At 40.9% G+C, this 19,760-nt stretch overlaps 1 protein-coding gene across 3 annotated transcripts; it reads right to left on the bottom strand.

The window, feature by feature from the left end:
• Positions 1 to 679: 679 nt before the first annotated feature.
• etnk2 (ethanolamine kinase 2) lies at positions 680 to 15,336 on the bottom strand. 3 transcript variants are annotated; one of them, XR_002169401.1, is made up of 10 exons: positions 14,943 to 15,336; positions 9,616 to 9,753; positions 9,399 to 9,520; positions 8,291 to 8,431; positions 5,910 to 6,052; positions 5,679 to 5,762; positions 3,922 to 4,082; positions 3,759 to 3,832; positions 1,664 to 2,502; positions 680 to 1,559 (listed from the first exon to the last, which is right to left on the bottom strand). XR_002169401.1 is itself a non-coding variant. In XM_019879602.1 (10 exons), exons 2-10 carry the CDS (start codon positions 14,997 to 14,999, stop codon positions 2,430 to 2,432), a joined length of 993 nt encoding a protein of 330 aa, XP_019735161.1. In that variant the 5' UTR covers positions 15,000 to 15,025; positions 15,105 to 15,336; the 3' UTR covers positions 680 to 2,429. The 3 variants fall into 3 exon arrangements, 2 of the variants coding, with proteins under 2 accessions (XP_019735161.1, XP_019735150.1); XM_019879602.1 differs by having other exon boundaries at positions 680 to 2,502; positions 14,943 to 15,025; positions 15,105 to 15,336; XM_019879591.1 differs by having other exon boundaries at positions 680 to 2,502.
• Positions 15,337 to 19,760: the final 4,424 nt, after the last annotated feature.

Raw genomic sequence — 19,760 nt, 5'->3', positions numbered from 1 at the left:
ATCGTCAACCTCCCAAGTTGGGGGTGTTGTTTAAAATTTAAAAGTGACACCGAGGATGAAGATTTCATTGGATTTAGTGATTTGGAGTGAAGTTGATAGTTTGGTAAACTTGTTAGCATGTTCTTCATGCTAGAGTTATCTGAATAACTCTTTAATATGTTACGTCGTTACTGACATTACCAGGCATGTCAGTCATGTAACGTTAGTATACCGTACACTTATTCAGCCTGTTGTTCTCTATTTTATTTTTATTTTAAATTGCCTTTCAAGATGACATGTATATTTTTGGTGTTGAATTTTATCGAATAAATTTCCCCCAAAAATGCGATTTATACTCCAATGCTACTTATGTATGTTTTTTCCTTCTTAATTATGCATTTTTTGGCTGGTGCGATTTATAATCGGGAGCGATGTATAATCCGAAAAATACGGTACTCTCCTTGCTTCAAGTATGTGTTGCATCCTAAATATTCTTTTGGTGATACTGTAGTTGTTTGTTACTGTAATACTAGAGTGACTCAAACCGCTGGAGACAAATTCCTTGTATGTTTCTACATAGCGCTACTCAAGTTGTCCTGGAAGAATGATTCTGATTCTGTTTCCTTCTGCTGCCTGGTGACATCGTCGAGGGACACGAGCAAACGTGTGTATGCGGTTTGGTTAAAGGTAATAAAACACACTCAATCGGCATGTTTTATTGAATACATTTTAATAAGACTAGTAAATAAATGTTAAATACATCTCGTAAGTCCAACAATAGTGTAAAGAATCAATGCACAGAAACAATTGACAATATTTCTCAAGATGATATTTACAGCCTTCATCTTTGTACATCTTTTAGCAGTCAGTGAGTCCATTTATCACGTACATGCCTGCAGACATCACCGGGTTTATCTTTTTTCCTGTCAAGTACTGTATTTAGAAAAAGTACATCGAAAGGAAAAATAAATTAATCTGTATAGTGATTCGTCAATCATGTCAAGTGTCACACACGGCGTCACATCCAAACCTTAAATGAAGTGCAATGCAAGCAAACTAAGCTTTTCAGTATGATTTCAACATGTTTCCCCTCAATAAATAAGACGAATCAAATGCATCATTGGTACAGTATTTCACTTTTCTTGTTGAGTTTTTATCACCTGACCCAGCATCCCCCCCCGCCAAAAAAGGGTTCTAAACAAACACACCTTGCTAGTTTAGCTTAGCAAAAAGTGCAAAAACCTCAACCACCCTTGACTGACTTTCCACCACCAACACTCATTTAACCACATTAGTTGACAATACATTAGTTGATGTAAAAGATAAGGGCAAACAATGTTAATCAACAAGCCAAGATCCAGGTTTAAGATTGTGAGGTTCCGTGAAATATTTTCTGGAGCAGTCGATTTTTTGGGGGTCGTCAAGAGCATTTTTAGGGATTGTTTAAATTCAATGGCCTTGAAAGCAAAGTGAGGAGAAGGATGCGGCCGGCGGGAACTTTTCCTCAGCTCAGGTGACTGAGGTGGTGATTTTCCATGAGGTCTGGAAAGTTTCGACGGAAAGATCAACAGAGCGGCTCACTGCGACCATAAAAGTCAAGGTGGTGAAAAAAAAGCAGTTCAAGGTCAGAGCCCATCTAAGTTCATGCAGCAGCGTCACTGTACAGTCGATGCAGTTGCTTCACCTGAGATGCTGAACAAGTCTTCCAATAAACGTAGAAATGCGCACGCGCTGCTTTTCCCCTCCGTTGACAGCTCCAAGGTGTCCAAAGAGCTTTTCCATTTTGCAGATTCCCAAACATTTTTTTTTTTTTTGAGAAATCCCACAATGTTTGGGATACTGAGAAGTAGTAGCAGCAGCGGTTTCGCTAAAATTTAGCACCAGAGAATGAAAATTGGATGACACAATAAAAGGAAGCAATGGTGTCAAATGCACACTCCACAGACTGAATAATGCCACACCTACGTGGCTCGTTCCACTTAAGCACTTATTAATGGTTGCTTGAGGCACTGATTCAGAGCACTGCACAGTAGAAAAAATAAAATAAGCGCTGCAGAACCCAGAGGACAATTATGTGTGCGTAATTCTCAGTGGTGAGAGGAGCCTCGTCGAGCAGAGAGAGAAGGTACCTGGCGATGGAACAGGAGCGTTCAACACAAATGCCTCTCTCGTGACTTCCATTACAAGGAAGTGGCACATATTCTTTGTAAAAAGTAAGCTCTCTCAAACTCAAACACGAAGTGAGAGTTCAGCTGCCTGGAAGCAAGACATCCAGTGTTGGTCAGACGAATAAGACACATCGTCACAAATATTGAGCTACATTTGGGAGGAATGAAGTCAGCTTTTCGGGCTTGCTCCAGAGCAAAGTGCCATGAAGAAAAAGCAGGAGTCCAAATAATCTTTGGCCCCCGAAAGAAGAGCTCCCAATAATGTTGGCCTTCCATTTCCTCTCACTCTGGAATCTGCAAGGCCATCACCGTGGGCTTGATCTTGAAGTATTGATTGAAACGCAACACGGCGTACCTGGGAGACACAAACACCACGTGGGTACAGAGAAACATCTTAAAGATCGTAGTTCCAATAAAAAAAGGTCCACAGCTGTTCATCGTTGGACTAACTGATTTGCTTTTGGCACTGTCACAACTAAGTATCACGTGCAAAAGTCACATTGTTTCAGAGATTGAATGATTTTCAAACGTTCACTTTGCATAGTGGAACTTGACGACCCCTGGCTCCTTATCTAAAGCCAACAATCTCGAACTTGGGTCTTAAACTGCGCAGTAGTTTTAAACTGGACCGGCAAATTGGTGCCGTTGTTAAATCCAGATTCTTTCATCTTAGGCAGTTGGCTAAAGTAAAATTCCCTCCTTTCTCATGAGCACTTTGAAACAGTAATTCATGCCTTTGTCACGTCCTGGCTGGATTACTGTAAGGCACTTTACTTTGGAGTCAGCCAAGCCTCCATTAAGCATCTCCAGTTGCTCCAGAATACTGCTGTTCACCTCTTGACTGGTACTCGTAAGAGGGAGCATATAAACTCCTACTCCGGCATAGTTCTTTTTAAGATCCTAGTATTTGTTTTCAAATCTTTAAATGGCCTCGCCCCACCTTACCTCTCTGAGCTCCTCCACCCCTGCCTGGTGCCTGGGGTCTGCGTACCAGTTAGGGGTACCAAGAGCTAAGTGGAAGCTCAGAGTGGATCGAGCCTTTCCGTTGCCTGTCCCTCTCTTTGGAATGACCTCCCACTGAAAGTTCGGCAACCCCCCTCTTCGCTGCCCATTCCTAAAACTAGTCTTAAAACTCATTTTTATTCTTTGGCTTTTGACTCAACGTGAGACTTGACTTTAGCATTATTGTTTTTGTGCTTTTAACTGTCTTCGTAATTCATATTTTGTTTGTTGTATGAATTAATTTTGCTCTACCGCTGTATACAGCACTTTGTATGCAGTGGTGGGTTTTTTTTTAAGTGCTCTCTATAGTTGAGTAGACAATATCACTTACAGTATATGCCACAATAATATGCTTCTGTATTGTGAGAAGAGCTTCCCCTTTTCAGGAGTTAACAGCGTTTTGTCGATTTTTAAATGGCAAATTAAATTGACAGTGTGTCACATGCTATTTTGCTTTCCATAAACTTCAACCCACCAAGCAAGTTTAGCAGGTTGGGTTGCAAAATCTGCCAATCGTGCAGTCACGATCTGAAGGCAAAAGTTCACATCCAAATAAACACGTTCCTTTTGATTCTGAACATTTTCTGACACACACTCACACATACTTACCTGAGGAAGTCAAAGTCGATAGAGGAGTATTTGGCCTGAATGAGGGCCCAGAAACCCCAAAAGAAGTGAGAAGCCTTCAAAGAGACAGTGTCGTTCGGGGATGTCAGAGTGTGTTTTAATGGGTGGATGAGACTTGTGTTCATACTGAAGTAGGCTTCCTTACCAGAGCAAACTTGTTGACCTGCACATAGAGTGTCTCTAGTTCTTTAGCGCTGACCTCTTCTGTCTTCTTGGTGAAAAGTTTATAAGCTTGCAGGTAGAATCTGAGCCAGTCCATCTGCATCTCCGGACTTGGGTACAGGCCATAGTCCAGCTCTGCCATGCCTAGTCACAAAATCAAACCAGGATCTGTCATGCCGTGTCGTACCATCTTGCTTTGCTCAAAAGGGGCCCTTTCATCATAATTAATTTTTTCCCCCATGAGATTATGCATAAGAAATGTCCATATGAGTTTGTGACATGGTTTAAGATTGACATCTATGCAGTTTGGCGTTTGCATGCAATAGCCTTTGAAAAGCAAAAGCATGCAGAAATGAGCGGATTTGAAATGGGCCTCGCTGTGATGCAGGATCAGGAAGTACGTGTCCGCTTCATATGCGCTATGCACCCCCTCAACTCAGGAAAAATGATTGATTGCGACAACACACAGCATCAAAAATGTTGTAAAGTGGACATTTGTGGTGATAGTATTGATTCAGCCAGGCAGACGGGTCATTCGTTTCATGGGGCAATGACGTGACTTCATCTTTAGTCGACATCTGCTTGAAATGAGGAGATCGAGAAGCGTCGCCACATATCCCCCAAAATATTTCTACCTCCTCCCGCCTCGCTCCTCTGTCATGACAAGAGGGAACCGTATTTACTTTCGGGACATGACACCTTTTTTTGGGGGGGGGAAATCGGGGGGTTGAGTGTCATTTGATATTGTGCTTTGTGTGCAGAATCCCGGACATGTTCCGGTCACATTAGATCAGGGGCCCCCAACCTTTTTTGCCCCACGGACCGGTTTATGTCAGACAATATTTTCAGGGGCCGGCATTTAAGGTGTGGCGGAAATAATACAACAAATAATATGGTATGAGCTGCATGAAAACTGTGGCATTTTCGAAATATAATAACAAACACAAGGAGCGTCTAATCTGGCCGCAACACTCCGATCGCTACGGCAATGTTTAATGCCTTCAAAATCCGATACAACGCAAATTCAAAGTGCATGAAAATGACGACTCACCACAGCACCGAGCTTGATTTTCTGCAACCAGACGGTCCCATCTCGGGGTAATAGGAGACAATGACACCTCAAGTGTGTGGTTTATGTCGAGTCTACTTGGTAATTTTGTTTTCGTCGCCGTTGCTGCAGAAACCCCCCGCCTCACACAGGTAGGATGTCGGAAATAGCAACAGTGCTATTGTGGCGATCTCAGAGTATTCAGCCATAACTTTAATCCAGTTGTCTCGAACGTACTTTTAAGGCCGCCGTGATTTGCGATCTCCAGCAGTTTTTTTACCCATTTTGCGAGCTTCTGTGTTTTGTTTTGAAGTAATCGGTCACGTGATGGAGAAGCATGGCTTGACGTGTGTCAAGCGTGACACAGATGGATGTAACGGGGAATCCGGTAGTTTTTCAAAATAAAACATCTTTCGGATTCCGAAATAAATAAAACGGAATTAAGGCAAGTTCTTTCTGTGCGGCCCGGTACCAAATGCCCGGCGGACCGGTACCGGTCCGCGGACCGGCGGTTGGGGACCCCTGCATTAGATGTCCCATTTGTGTTTGCAATGTGAAGATCAGATTTAATAAAAAGCTAAATAGACTGCAATAAGATATATTTGTTGCCCTCCTGTGTGCACTGTTGTCAAAGGACATATACATGGCAGATAAGGCCTGTGCATTGAACATGGATAGAAAAGGTCACGAACCTGCAAATTCGTTGAAGTGGTTGCCAATGTCGAAAGCCTGGTAGTTGTAACTGGAGTACTCATAGTCTATGAACCGAACGTGAGCTGAAAGACAAGACAAGGAGGTTGTCAGTGCATTCCATGTACACCTGCAAACTCAACATTATGCTTGGCAGGTCAGACGGCTACATTCATCAGTTGCACAATTAATGAATTAAAAGTCAGCACTAAAGTAGGAAAATGTATCGGTACCGTCTTTGCTGTTGTGTATTATGTTCTTGCAGAGCAGGTCATTGTGGCAGAGCACCACAGGCGACCCCAGTGTAGAGAGATGCTCCTTCATCCATAGCATCTCCTGCTCCAGCAACTCCTTGCTTGGCACTTCCTTCTGGATTCTAAATTGATAATAAGGCGCACAATGCGAAGAAGGAGTTACACATCAGTCAGCTTTTTCAGTTGCGCTACGAGTCTAATCTTGTAGCAACAATTGTACAGCATCCAACAAAGTCAAATGAGCAAACACCAATTCACTCGAAAGGAGTACAGGGGGTCCTTGCTCTATAATTGTGTTACGTTCCTTTGGCGATGACATAACCTAACTATGTGTAAATGGAAAAGCGCAGTAGTCTATCATTAACCTAAGCTAACACTGAAGTTAAATCGCACTGAGAGGAAATATTTCTTAGAAAAACATTCTAGGCCATAAATATAAAACAAACAAGTGAAAAACATTCATTTGGCCAGTAACTGAGTGTGCCTTCTTGTGGTGCCTGAGAGCATATGTCGCTGAAAAAACGAGTTCATTGCGCACCATTTGGAACCATAAACATCTTATGTTGGCACTTGGGAACATTAAAGCGAAGATCACTTGTATACTTGTGGATACTGCGTCAATGGCATAATTAGAACATCAGCCAATGAGGTTTGTGTGTTGAGTAGAGACTTGAAAAGCACTAATTGAAATGAGATGATGTGAGTTTCTCATACAGTCAACCTTACAACTTCTTTTCAGAACCACATCAACAAAACCTAAAGAACTCTAGACCTCGCTGACCTCAGTTCAGGTCAGTGTTCACGACTCTTCTATAAGAAAGACACTGGTCAAAAATGGCATCCATGGGGGAGTTCAAAGGCAAAAACCACTGCTGTCCAAAACATCTCAAAAAGGCTTATTTCACAGTTGCCAAACGAAATCTTGATGATCCTCAAGACTTTAGGAAAATTGTGGACTAATGGGTTAAAAATGTAATTTATTGGAAGTCGTGCGTCTCGTTACGTATGAGGTAAAAAATGGATGTACAGTCAAACCTCGGTTTTCGAACGTCTCTGTTCTCGACCAAATCGGTTTTCGACCAAAAATTTCGAGTTTTTTTATGCCTCGGATGACGACCGAATTTCGGTTCTCGAACAAACTGAGCGCACTTGAATGCGCCATTTGACTCCTCTCGCCTTCCTTACACGAGGAAGTGACGCTTCCTCGTGTAGCGTTCCATTGTGAACAGACGTCTTCAATAAAGATGTTTTTATTAAAAAGAGCGTGGTTTCGGTTTTCAAACAATTCGGTTTTCGAACAGCTTTCTGGAACGGATTATGGTCGAAAACCGAGGTTTGACTGTATTTGGTAAAAAGAACATCATGGCAACATGGAAGCATGGTGGTGGCAGGGTGATGGTCTGTGGCTGCTTTGCTTACTCAGGACCAGGACAACTTGCTGTGATTGATGGGACAATGAACTCTGCCGTCTACTAGAAAATCCTGAAGGAGAACGTCCGACAATCAGTTTGCACCCTCAAACTCAAGCGCTTTTGGATCATGCAGCAGGACAACAATTTGAAACACACCAGCAAGTCCACTTCTGAATGGCTAAATAAAAAAACTAAATTACGTTTTTGGAGTGGCCAAGTCAATTTAAATCCAATTGAGATGCTATGGTGTGACTTTAAACGTGCAGTTCATGCTAGAAAACAGCTCCAACCCTTGTGAAGCAAGTCTGCGAAGCAAGTCTGAGAAGAAGAGTGGGCCAAAATTCCTCCACAGCGATGTGAAAGACTCATCACCAATTATCGCAAACACTTGATTTCAGTTATTGCTGCCAAGGGCGGCACAAACACAACCCATTAGTAGGCTCGGCGGGGGGGGGCAATTAGTTTTTCATATCGGGACAGGTAGGGTGTGTGTGTGTGTGTGTGTGTATGTGTGTGTCTAAATAAATTTAATTGGCATTTAGAAACTGCATTTTCTAGTTCCTTGGGTTGCCTCTGTGTGATTAAAACCGGTTTGATGAATTGAAATCTGTGTGTGATAAATATGCAAAGAACAGAAATCAGGCAAATTACTAATTAAGGAGATTCATTCAACCATTGAGATAAAAACTATCCTGGAAGGACTGTGAGAGAAGTCTTTTTTTCCCTGACGGCATGGGCGTTTTCCAGGATGATAATGCCAGGCTGGTATTTTTAAAAAGAGTGCTTCAGAGATTCCAAAAGGTTAACATCCACCACAGACTCTGGAACATTGAAATGAATTGACTAAATTAAACTTGGGAGTGTGGTGGTGGTGAAATGATCTTTTTCAAGCCTTTCATGAATCCCAGAAGTTGTCTTCTAACTAACAGTTGAGAAAAAACATCTCACCTTATGTTGGAAGCTTGTTCTGTGAACTCTGTAGCCACAAGGGAAAAGTATTTTTGCATCTTAATCCAGAGATTGGGCTTCGGGATGCATCCGTTATGCGCATGAATGGCGTGGACGCGAGCCATTTCTCCAGCAATCAGTCTGTGGGAAGACATGCGCATGCAAATATTAATATTTAGATTTTAAGTGTGTTGTCATCCTTTATCCTTTGTGTATTTTGGCGTTATACATCCCCTTTAATAGCCTACTGCAAAGACTGTAAATATTATTACCATATTTTCCGCACGAAAAGGCACACCTAAAAGCATTCAATTTCTACCAAAGCCGACAGTGCGCCTTGTAATCCAATGCACCTTATATCTGGTGTTACAGTCTCTTTATATTCCCCATTAAGTTGTTTGTCTTGTTCGTGTTCGTATGCCATATAACGGCGATTAGCAGGAACCAATTGTAACGTAAAAGGGTTCTGCCCGACATTACTTCACATGTGCATTTGCCAACACACACTCAAACAGACAACTACTTTGTGAACTCTGCACAGCCATTATGAAAGTAAGATGACACCAAAAGCATAGTTAATTACTGACTAAATGAAGGAAGAAGGAGACAAGCAAGACTTCTCACGATACTTAGCCCCTTGTGGATGTAAGGCAACGAGATTTGGGTGCCTTTTTGTTGAATCAATTGTCTTCATTTTTGTCTTTCATTTATTGTTTTGTAATACCATTTGTAGTTAGATATTTCATGTCCGTGTTTGTGACCAGTTCTCATGGGTTGCCAAGGAATAAACCCTGTATTTTTATGGACTTTGTGTCGTGCTTCATGCTACATACACTGAGGGAGGATCAATGGACACAATATGGATCAATATTTATATATTTATATTTCTTGGACGTAGTACTTTAAATGTTCTGCAACCATAGCCACTATTGTAGCTTCTATTCTATGCGCCTTAGAATGCTGTGCACACGATATTTGAAAACCATTTTACAATAGGCCATTTATTGAAGATGCGCCTTATACTCCGAAGCGCCCTATAGTGCGGAAAATATGGTGTGTGTGTGTGTGTGTGTGTGTATATATATGAGTGGTGTTTGGAGGTCCATACCTGAGTAAAGAAGGATCCCTAACATCTTGTGTCCCAAGAGCATCCCCCTGCATGTATTCGTAACATATGCCATTTTGAAATGTGCAGTAAAGACGGGGAGCACAACCATTAGCATGCAGCACCTGGAGGTGAAAAATAACACACATCCACTTTCATAAGTGGAACAACACTGAGGGGAACACCTTAGCATTTTGACACACTAGAAGATTAAACGTACCTGAAAGCTTTTAAGCTCATTGTCTCTGTCCACAATTAGCTCCGTTTTGTTGCCATAAACACGCACCAAAACCACATCTTCTGGATTATCGTCCACGTAGCAGCCCACCAGTTTGTTGGTTGTCCCATCAGTGAATAACTGAAGGAAAAAAACAAAGAAAAGGTATGCACTTTTTTTCAGACAGGCTTGAGAGATAGACACCGGCGGGTGTGGGAAGGCCAAGACTCAAACGTGTATGCGTGTGTGTGTGTGTGTGTGTGTGTGTGTGTGTGTGTGTGTGTGTGTGTGTGTGTGTGTGTGTATATATGTGTTTGAGTATATAGTATATAATAGAGCAGTGGTCCTCAACTAGAAATGCTGTAGGTCCACTTTTTTTTTTTAATAAGACCAAGGTCCGGTCCCATGCACGGCGGTCATGGGGAGCAGGGCTATATGCCCATTTAGTAGGGTTAAGCCAAGCTTATACAAATCAACACTCCTCACAACCAACCAATAATAGGGTGCATGAAAATAACAATTATTCACTTTGCCAGTACACAGCAAATGATGAGAGGTATTGTGTTGAGGCACAGGAACTCTTTTATTTTGTTAAGTTGTGCCTGCTTATTAATAATAGAAATAGCCCTTTTAGGGAAATAAGACATTTTTACTTTAACTTTGTTAAACAGTAGTTGTCTTTTTTTCCCCTTAATTTAACAAAAACAAAACAAAAAACTCATTTTACCAAAATAAATACTAAATATGAAAACAACAATATCCTTATCATTTGTACAATTCCCCTTTTCACATCCCCTCTGAAATCACTGAAAAATATATCAGAAGAGGAGTTAAGAACCATTTTAAATACTGACACAAGGGAGCACAGGAATGTCCTGTGCTGTTCTTCCACTAAAGGTGAATGCAATGTCTGAGGCATGCAAATATTATTTGAGGACGCCATTGTGATGTTCATTTAACATGTGCGTTGTTCTGCTGTTAAACAGCTGCAAAGATCCCCGGGTAGACGGGAGCAAAACTGCACACAATCGAAACCTCCAGCGATTGGTCTTGTCTAATTGTGTGCGCCGGCTCTCCTGGACTGAAGCTGTGAGCACAACTGTGGCGTCGCGCATGCGTCTGTTTCCTGACACAATCATCCATTTTGAATGCGTGTGTATTGGGATAGACGCGTGCTGACGCTTATGTATGGGCACACCTTAAGTTCAGAGGAGCCAATCAGCGCATCGTTATCGGCGACATGCCCTGCTCAGCCAGGGTCTCCAGTTAGTCAAACATTATACAACACACAGTCGCACTGCTGCAGTCCTGTGCAATACATCTGTTAGTGCAGGCAAAGAATACAACGGATAATTTTAACAAGCGATCGCGGTAATGCGCAGATTATAGTCCACAAATATAAAATGTATAACGTAAAAATCACTTTATAATTTATTATTTTATACAATTTGCCGAGGGTCCGGACAGAGGAGGTCGGCAGTCCGGTCGTGGATCGCGGTCCGCCAGTTGAGGAAGAAGGCTGTAATAGAGTAAATAATGTGAGAACTGGCATGATTTGAAAAATTCCAAAAAGAAAATGCGAGATGACTGGAATACAATGTTTCAGTCGCTATTTAATATTCTTTTTGAGACGGGGTCTCACGTAATTAAGATTTAACTACCGTATTTTCTGAACTATAAGTCGCGGGGGGGGGGGCGTCATAGTTTGGATGGGGGTGCGATTTATACTCTGGAGTGATTTATATGCTTATAATAATAAAAATACATTTTATTTATAAGCGCCTTTCAAAACACTCAAGGACACTTTACAATCAGGAACAAGAACAATAAAACCACAGTGCGGGTGAGCAGCGGCAGCCAGACGCGTTTTGAAAGGCGCTTATAAATAAAATGTATTATTATTATTATTATTATACAAAATGGCGCCGCGAGAGTGGCTGCCTTTCCAGCAGCTCCTATATTTTGTTGTTCTACTTCTTCCTTTCATAACTTTGCTGCTGTGAATTGGGAATTTCTCCATTGCGAGACTAATAAAGGTTTTCTTATCTTATCTTATATGTGAAATTATTATATCATGTTATTTTCACATTAAACAGCAAGAGGGTGCTCTAGGCCTGTGTTGATATATTGACGATGAGTCTGATGTAAGCGACGTAGAAGACGATTTGTTTAAAAGTGACACCAAGGGTGAAGATTTCATTGGATTTCGTGATTTGGAGTGACACTGATGGTTTGGTAAATGTCTTAGCATGTTCTTTATGCTATAGTTATCTGAATAACTCTTAATATGTTTCGTGACCACACCAGGCACGTTCTCCATTCGTTGTTTATACATCACGTAATGTTAGCAAGTCGCACACTGATTCAGTCTGTTCTATATTTTTATCTGCCTTTCAAGATGACATGTCTGTTCTTAATGTTGGATGTTATCCAATAAATTTCCCACAAAAATATGACATACTCCACTGTGACTTATAAATGTTTGTTTCTTCTTTATTATGCATTTTATGGCTGGTGCAACTTCTATTGCGGAGCTAATTATAATCTGGAAAATACGGTAAGTGCTCAAAAATAAAAGCGAAATGGAACCCTGTGGGGCAAAACATCCAACTTGACTACAGTCAACACAACATGGACACGGACTGTATGTCAAATCTCAGGCGCTCACTACCACATATCTGGCATTCCATACATGGCCAACCACAAAGGTGGATGTCTAGCCATCCTTGTTATGACTGTCGACACACTGGCAAAAACACAGTTGTCTACTACGTGACTGATCCCTTCCACCTGCCACACAATACACCGCTAACACCATTGACCAATATGTCGACAGACAGCAACTTTGGAGGCAGACAGACGTAAACATTCAGCCAAGGTTCACGTGGGGGTGAGGAGGTTGTTCGAGCTCCCATGACTGCAGGACTGTCATTTATCTGCGGGTACCTTTGTCTGTTTATGAAAAAAATTTTTTTTTTTTTTTTACATGGAGGGGAATGTATTTCATTCAAGTTTGATTTACTGTAATTTGAGGATGATTAAGTCTTGAATAGAGGTGCAATGATTGACTTATTTTTGAGAATACAATATATAAATATTTAATATAGCACTTTCAATTAATCAATGAAAAATCTTGATTGTAAAGTGTCAACTCCTTGGAATTTCAGCCTCAAGAGTGAAATCTCCAATTTCTGTAGTCTTTCACAAAAGCAGGCTGATTATCTTTGTGGGATTTTTTGTTTTTTAGAATATGACATTTGCAACCATTTCTACTTTGGAAAAAAATGATTAATTTTGCCAATTTTCTGACATGATACGGATTAAATCCAAATATTGAATGATAATTTTTTTGTGCAATATCATACACTGTCAATTTGGGGGAAAAAAATCCTGTTTTTTAATGGATGGAAGTTAAAACCCCATTTCAAAAAATCTGATTTGTCCATTTTTCCCCATTGTGGGTCGAGTAAAAAAATTGTAACTGTACAGACAATATACAAGTAACAACTCACACCACTTTAAGGACGTTACAGAATGCATGATGAATATTTGTCTTCATTAGCATACCTTTTTTTCGTATGAAGTACAGTCCCCTCCAAAAGTATGGCAATTACATTTTCAATTCCTTTGCTTTCGTTGTACACTGAAAACATTTGGCTTTCACGTCAAAAGATAATAAGATAGAAGTTCACAAGTCCTACTTTTCTGTCAGTAATTACATCTCATTTTGGTTAACAACTCACAAAACAGCGCAGCTTTTGTTTGAATCCACCCGCTTTTCAAGTGAGCAAAAGTATTGGAATCAACGTTATTGATTTATATATGATGGCATAACCCTTAGTTACAAAAACTACATCAAGCCTGCAACCCATCAACTTCACAAGATTGTAGCAGACTGCAGTTGAAATACATTTCCAGGCCTCATTCTGTTATTGTTTGTTTGTGGTGAGTTTCACCTTTCAGTCTCCCCTTAAGGAGATGAAATGCATTCTCTATTAGTCTATTGGGTTACAGGCAGGTGACTTGACTTGGCCAGTCTAGGACCTCTCACTTTTTTCCCCAATTATGTCCTGTGTTGTGTTGGCAGTGTTTTGGATCATTGTCTTGCTTCACAATGAAGCTCCTCCCAATTAGTTAGGATGTGTTTCTCTGGAAATTTTTAGACAAAATGTTTTTGTAGACTTCAGAATTCCTTCTCCTCCAACTGTCATCAACAAAAACTGGTGAGCCCGTTCCAGAAGCAGCCATACAACCTCCACCATCCATTCACAAATGAGCTTGTCTGTTTTGCATCATGAGCAAATCCTTTCTTTCTCCATACTTTGGCCTTTCCATCACTGTTTTACTGGTTAATCTTGATCTCATCTGTCCATAACTTTGTTCCAAAACTTTTGTGCCTCATCTCTGTACTTTGCAAAATCAAATGTGGCTTTCCAATTCTTTTTGCTGAGTGGTTTCTGTCATCAACTGCTGTTAGTAACTCTTTGATGAATGCTGATCAGCACACCAGTAGTGTCTCTTTTTCAGAACATTCCATCATTTAGATCTAGATGTAAATACCATCAAATAAAAGCTGGACAAATGAACTTTTGTCTAATAAAACCCAAATGTCTTCAGTGTACAACAAAAACTAGGGAATTGACTTTGCCGTTCCAATACTTTTGAAGAGGGTCGTATGTAATAAGGAAGCAAGCAAGAGTGAGGGTCGTCAATATTCATAAATTGCACCTTGAAACCGAGCATTAAGTGGAATTCACAATTTTTGCTTCTAAAGTGGCATCACATGTGCTTTGCAGAGAATTTATGTGATTATTATGGATTTTTAAAAATGTGTTGTATCTTTGCAAATGTAGACATCCTCTGCAGTACATAAACCAATTTATTAGTAGTGGGACGTATTTTTCCAACACCTTCCCGTGTCACTTTGCCCACCTCCACCTTTATTTTTTTTTGGTTTTTTTTTTTTTAAACTAGTCTTTGAGTATATGTTGAGGGGCCGATGAAAATGGATGATGGGCCGAAAATGGCCCGTGGGCCAAATTTTAGACACGACCGGGGTAACTTAATGTTCACTGGAAATCATTTGTCGCTATATGGGGTCTTCCAGTGTTACCACTTGTGGTCATTTTTAGTCAATTTTTCAACCCAAAATAATTTTTTCTTTGTAACCGGACAAAAAAGGTAAACCGATGTGGTGAGAAATAGATGAATTAGACGGTTTTCGGGTCGTCCTTCTGCTCTTCCCTTGTGATGCTGCAGCGACTACACACGACTGCCAATCTTAGTTTAGCCTAGCATACAGCGCACAGCTAGCTTCGCAGTTGACAAACCTTGGTCCTGACATGGTTCGTCTCCCACGCCGGTCTCAGCTCTTTCATGATCTTCATTGCTCCTTCCGTCACATTGTGCTCGTCTACAAAAACGTGAATCCTGCGTATAACCGGCGAGCCGACAGGCACATGGATCTGAGTTTCCATCCCACTGTCGTTTACCCGTTAATCCCCGGGCCCTTCTGGAAACTCGAGCACACAAGTGTTGCTTCGATTACAAGTCAACTGGTTTCACTGGTTTAAGATATCTTTGAGAGGAGCAGGGGTGTGTCCTCTTCTTTTGATGGGGTGGGTCAAAACTCAGTGTTATCGCTGGAAGGATGTGGGATACAGTGCCTGAAGATACACGACACCGGTTCCTAGAGGCTGTCAGCACTCTTACCGCTTCCTCCTACTTGTCTCCGCCCATTCGGGGATCATCCGATTCTACCGCCCTTTCAGACGACACAGCAGAGCACGCCCATTATTTCCGGGTTTTGACGATGGTGCACGAAGAATTGAGAGAGAAGAATTGTCCTCGAGCTGTTTGGGCAGCATAATTCCTAATAGCCACTTGGGCACACTACATAATCCCAAAATGTCCACTTCACTTTACGCAGTTGTCCTATTAGCAGTATTGGGCAGGTTCCTAACATGTGAGGTATTACATATTAATAGTTAGTTACTTGCATTAGACTTTTTTTTAAGAATGTTACCGTCTGTGTCGGGTAAAAAGTTACTTTTTACTTTTAATATACTTTTTACTTCTCAGTTAGTTGTAATTACTCATGTAGTGGAGGGGCACACAAAATTAAAGTCTCCATTTTAATTTTGTGACCATATCGCAAATAGTGGTTACCGTGAATAGCTGATTTACAATAATGGAGTGATACAAAATAATTAAACAACCCAAATCTTGACACGACATGACACATACTCATTTTCTATGCCTCATTTATTTAACTCATGAGTTATTAAGTGCAGCCACACAATGATGAACAAAAAAAGGAAAGTTAAACATGTTAACGGCTTATACCGTTTTAATAATGCAATTAAAAGTGCACTTCAATAATGAGGTCGTACAGCAACCAGACACGGCTTGTTTTGTTATGTAGTATTTTGGAACCTTGGCAATATCTCCTCCCCTGATGTCGCAGCGCATTGAATAGCATAACGCAATCATGATTTAATGAACTTTTCAACAGTCCCACAGAGACTGAGCGAGTGTACCAACAATGTACCTTCATATTTTCTTTAGCTGACACAAACTCAAAATAGTGACCGGATTTTCTGCTTGAAAATGTAAACCTGTAATTCGTGTATGAGTGACGTCATACACGACGTCACCATCTCCAGATGGAATGCTAAATTTTGAAGTCCCACATGGTTCACTTCAAGCTGTAAACACAGTTCAGAGATGAAAGTCCTCCGGATTTTCCCGGAATTCCGGGTTTTTCAAATTTCTATGAAAATTTCTCCGGAGAATTGAGGAAAATTTGCATAAAATTAATCCGGATATTAGTTGACAACATTGAACGAAGACGCGTTTGAGTTCGTTGTATTGCTTTCACGAGCGTAGCCATATTGAGGCACTAATACTAGTAACAGTAAAGAGATTTTTGTTTGTGTAATAACGGCAGAAGACATGATGGCGTTTGACTAATGGTTTAGTAGAACAAATGGCAACTTGCAATAACAGTAGCAAGCGTCATTTTGCCTCTTGGGTTATACCATCTCAACTAGAATGCGGGAGATAGTCCCCAAACAATTTTCGTCTCTTTATAAACACACCTGCTAAACCCCAGTGGAACGAATAAAAGACGCCGTCAACAAGACAGTTGTAGTAAAAAATATATTTGGCCAAAAAGGGAAAAACACAGATTGGCAGAAAATCGTGTCCGTCCGACTTCGAGTGTCGTCTCGGCTAATTTAGCTTAGCTGTTGTCGTGTGTGACGTCATTTATTTATTTATTTTCCCCGGAATTTTCAGAAAAGTCCATTTTCATCTCTGAAACACTGTAGTTCCCCCCTTTTTATGTATGTACAGTCATGTACAGTCATTTGTTGGGTGTCTTTATCGAAAAAAGGTATCTCATCCCGTATTTTATCTGTTAATTATTAGTTTCATTCCACGTACACGCATGAGTGAGAAATACTGTATGTCATTGCGGATAACTAGACTCAAGATCCATTTTTTTTAAATGGAGCTTTTAACTAATATCTATGTTTATTTCTATTGACTACATAACAATCTATCATTATTCCACCACTTATCCTGAAAAGGGTCGCGGGAGGGTGCTGGAGCCTATCCCAGGAGACTTCAGGCGGAAGGGGGACAATGCCCTGAACCAGTCAGTCACAGGGCATAGAGATGAACAACCATTCACACCCACATTCATATCGTCACTGAGCGAGAAACGATCCCACACTGCCCGCACATAAGTCAGGCAAGTGTATCTCTCCACCATCAGCGACATTATCGGCTCTTAAAGGTATCACTCTCGATTTACTTTGCATTGCTAAGATAGCTGGCATCCATTGCACTAGTGCATTGCCTTTAGTTTGGATATAAAGGATGACTACAAATATGAACTATTGAAGCTATTTTGTCTGAAACGAAACAAAATGTTACACTTTCAAAAATCTAATTATTATTAATAAACAGAATGTCTAATTAAATAGGCCCTTAAATGGACTGTATGCACACAGCACTTCTGCATTCCATGTAACAAGGCACCAAAGCTTCTGGTGCGGGGGAGATGCACAGGGGTTTGACCTTTGTGCTAAAAATGCTAACATATGCCACAATCTCATTCCGTCGACCATAGTGGCTGTTGTAAGTATCTTCCAAGGTAAATTATGTAATGTAGCTTCTCTCCCAGGACCACTAGAGTCCACCCAGTACCGTCCTACACCCTATGAGGTCGATGGGTGCGGGTTAGGTGGCAGTGTTTCAGGCGGAGCCTGTTGTCCCCTCTCAGACATCGAACAGCCAATATTTTACAATAAGGTAAAAATACTCTGAACTGTGTCGCTGTACGGCTGGTGGGAGGCTGCTCATGCTTGGACTCGCTCAGTCCTCCTTCTAGGCACAGCTGTCAATATTTTGAAACCGATGTAATGCTTCCGGCGGCCCGGTGATCCAGTGGTTAGCAGGTCTACCTCACAATGTAAAGGTATCAGGTTCAATCCCAGCTCTGGCCTCCCTGTGTGGAGTTTGCATGTTTTCACAGGGCCTGTGTGGGTTTTCTCCGAGTACTCCGGGTTCCTCCCACATTCCAAAAACGTGCATGGCACGTATAAAACTGCTTCAAGACTTTGGCAAACGCCTTTAACCACTCACCACTGCATGCATCTATTTCATAAAACGTTGTTGTTGACATGTACAGTAAAACGATAGATGATTACTAACATGTAGTTTTGCAAATTTGTAAAATAATAGCCGAACCCCTCTCTGGCACCAATCCAGAAAGCTTTACGTTGATTTGCACCTGCAGATAGTCACTTCATGAAATACCAACTGCAAAAAATAACGAAGGGACTGAGTGCCGCATTGTACCTCCAACTGTCAAACAGATGGTGGCAGTAAAGCCATGTCATATGTGGTTTGTTACTTTTAGGCTTCAAGTCATCCCTGTGATTCCTCCAAATCACTGGCAACATTGCAACTACAGAATTTCAAAAACAGAAATAGAGTTAGTAACGGCCCGAAATGCTACATGGATATTTGCATTGTTCAGTTACTGTACGCACACTCATCTGGTAAACACTTTACATAAATTTATACTGCAGTGATGCACACTGTACAAGAAAGAGATGTTAGTGCAGTTCTCAACACACAGCTAGACATTGAACTCCTAGGTTTTCCAGGATATTTTATATGCAGTTCATTGCCTATGGTTATTCAAAAAGAACTTGAAAGTCAGGATTGAATCTGTATATCAAGACAAGCGATGCTAAATTGGGTGCAACAATCGCAACAGTTGTCACTTTTTGTTTTGTTTCTATCCAAAAGGAGTATTGATGGGGGTACTTCAATATTTCAATATTTCGTCTCAATGGGCCTCCTATGTGTGTGTGATTGCTCAGTACTCAGGTCTTTGTACGAGAGTTGTTGACTTAGTGGTTGTGTGTAAGACAGACAAGTTGGAGCTCATGTTACTCAGCAGGTTGTCAAGGAGTCAGCTGAAGCTTTTGGGGGGCCTAGTGACCCCCCCCCCCCCCATTCCTGCTTTCACTGGTTTGCACAGCTTTATTTATACAAGTAGGGTGCCAGATGCTGCATTGTCCAAACAGTCAAATTCTTTCTAAAATAAGGAAATGTTTACACCAACTGTATTCACTGTAGTTTTATACTGTACTTATATTCATGAATTTTATATTTTAATTCGTAACATGATTTCGCAATGTATTGCTGACATATAAGTATCGAGCGTGGAATTATATTTCAATGTATAAGTTTGCATAGAGGCATCTTTCCTCTATGCCATCGAATCTATGGCAGTGGTTCTTAACCTGGGTTCCATCGAACCGCAGTGGTTCAGTGAGCCGTCTCAGGGGTTCGACGAAGCCTCTGCCATGGAGGGTAAGACACATGTGACTCAACATGTTAATTAATTATGACACGCCCACTTGGCCATCACTGGCTGCAGATGATCACATGACATTGCTTGTCCAATCAGTGCTGCGGGAAATTTAGTTCGCTCAGCAGTCAAAGTGTGACTGTCGTGATAGTGCGTTGTAAATTAAAAAAAAAAGTATACTTATCTCTTGAAATTTTATTTACTTTTTTCTGTTTTTAATCAATGTGTTTTTTTTTATTTTAAATTTGTAAAAATC

This window comes from Hippocampus comes, unplaced genomic scaffold, assembly GCF_001891065.2.
Source record: "Hippocampus comes isolate QL1 unplaced genomic scaffold, H_comes_QL1_v1.1 scaffold205, whole genome shotgun sequence".
Classification (NCBI taxonomy): domain Eukaryota; kingdom Metazoa; phylum Chordata; class Actinopteri; order Syngnathiformes; family Syngnathidae; genus Hippocampus; species Hippocampus comes.
Note: the sequence above shows the minus strand (reverse complement) of the source record. Positions and strands in the feature narration are given on the sequence as shown.

Excerpts from the sequence above, each read along its gene's own strand:
- etnk2 (XM_019879591.1), bottom strand. The coding sequence starts at position 15,089 with ATGGAAACTCAGATCCATGTGCCTGTCGGCTCGCCGGTTATACGCAGG. Across the intron at positions 8,432-9,398 it reads AGGGATCCTTCTTTACTCAG|ACTGATTGCTGGAGAAATGG; the intron begins GTATGGACCTCC and ends GTCTTCCCACAG. Across the intron at positions 6,053-8,290 it reads GAACAAGCTTCCAACATAAG|AATCCAGAAGGAAGTGCCAA; the intron begins GTGAGATGTTTT and ends TTATCAATTTAG.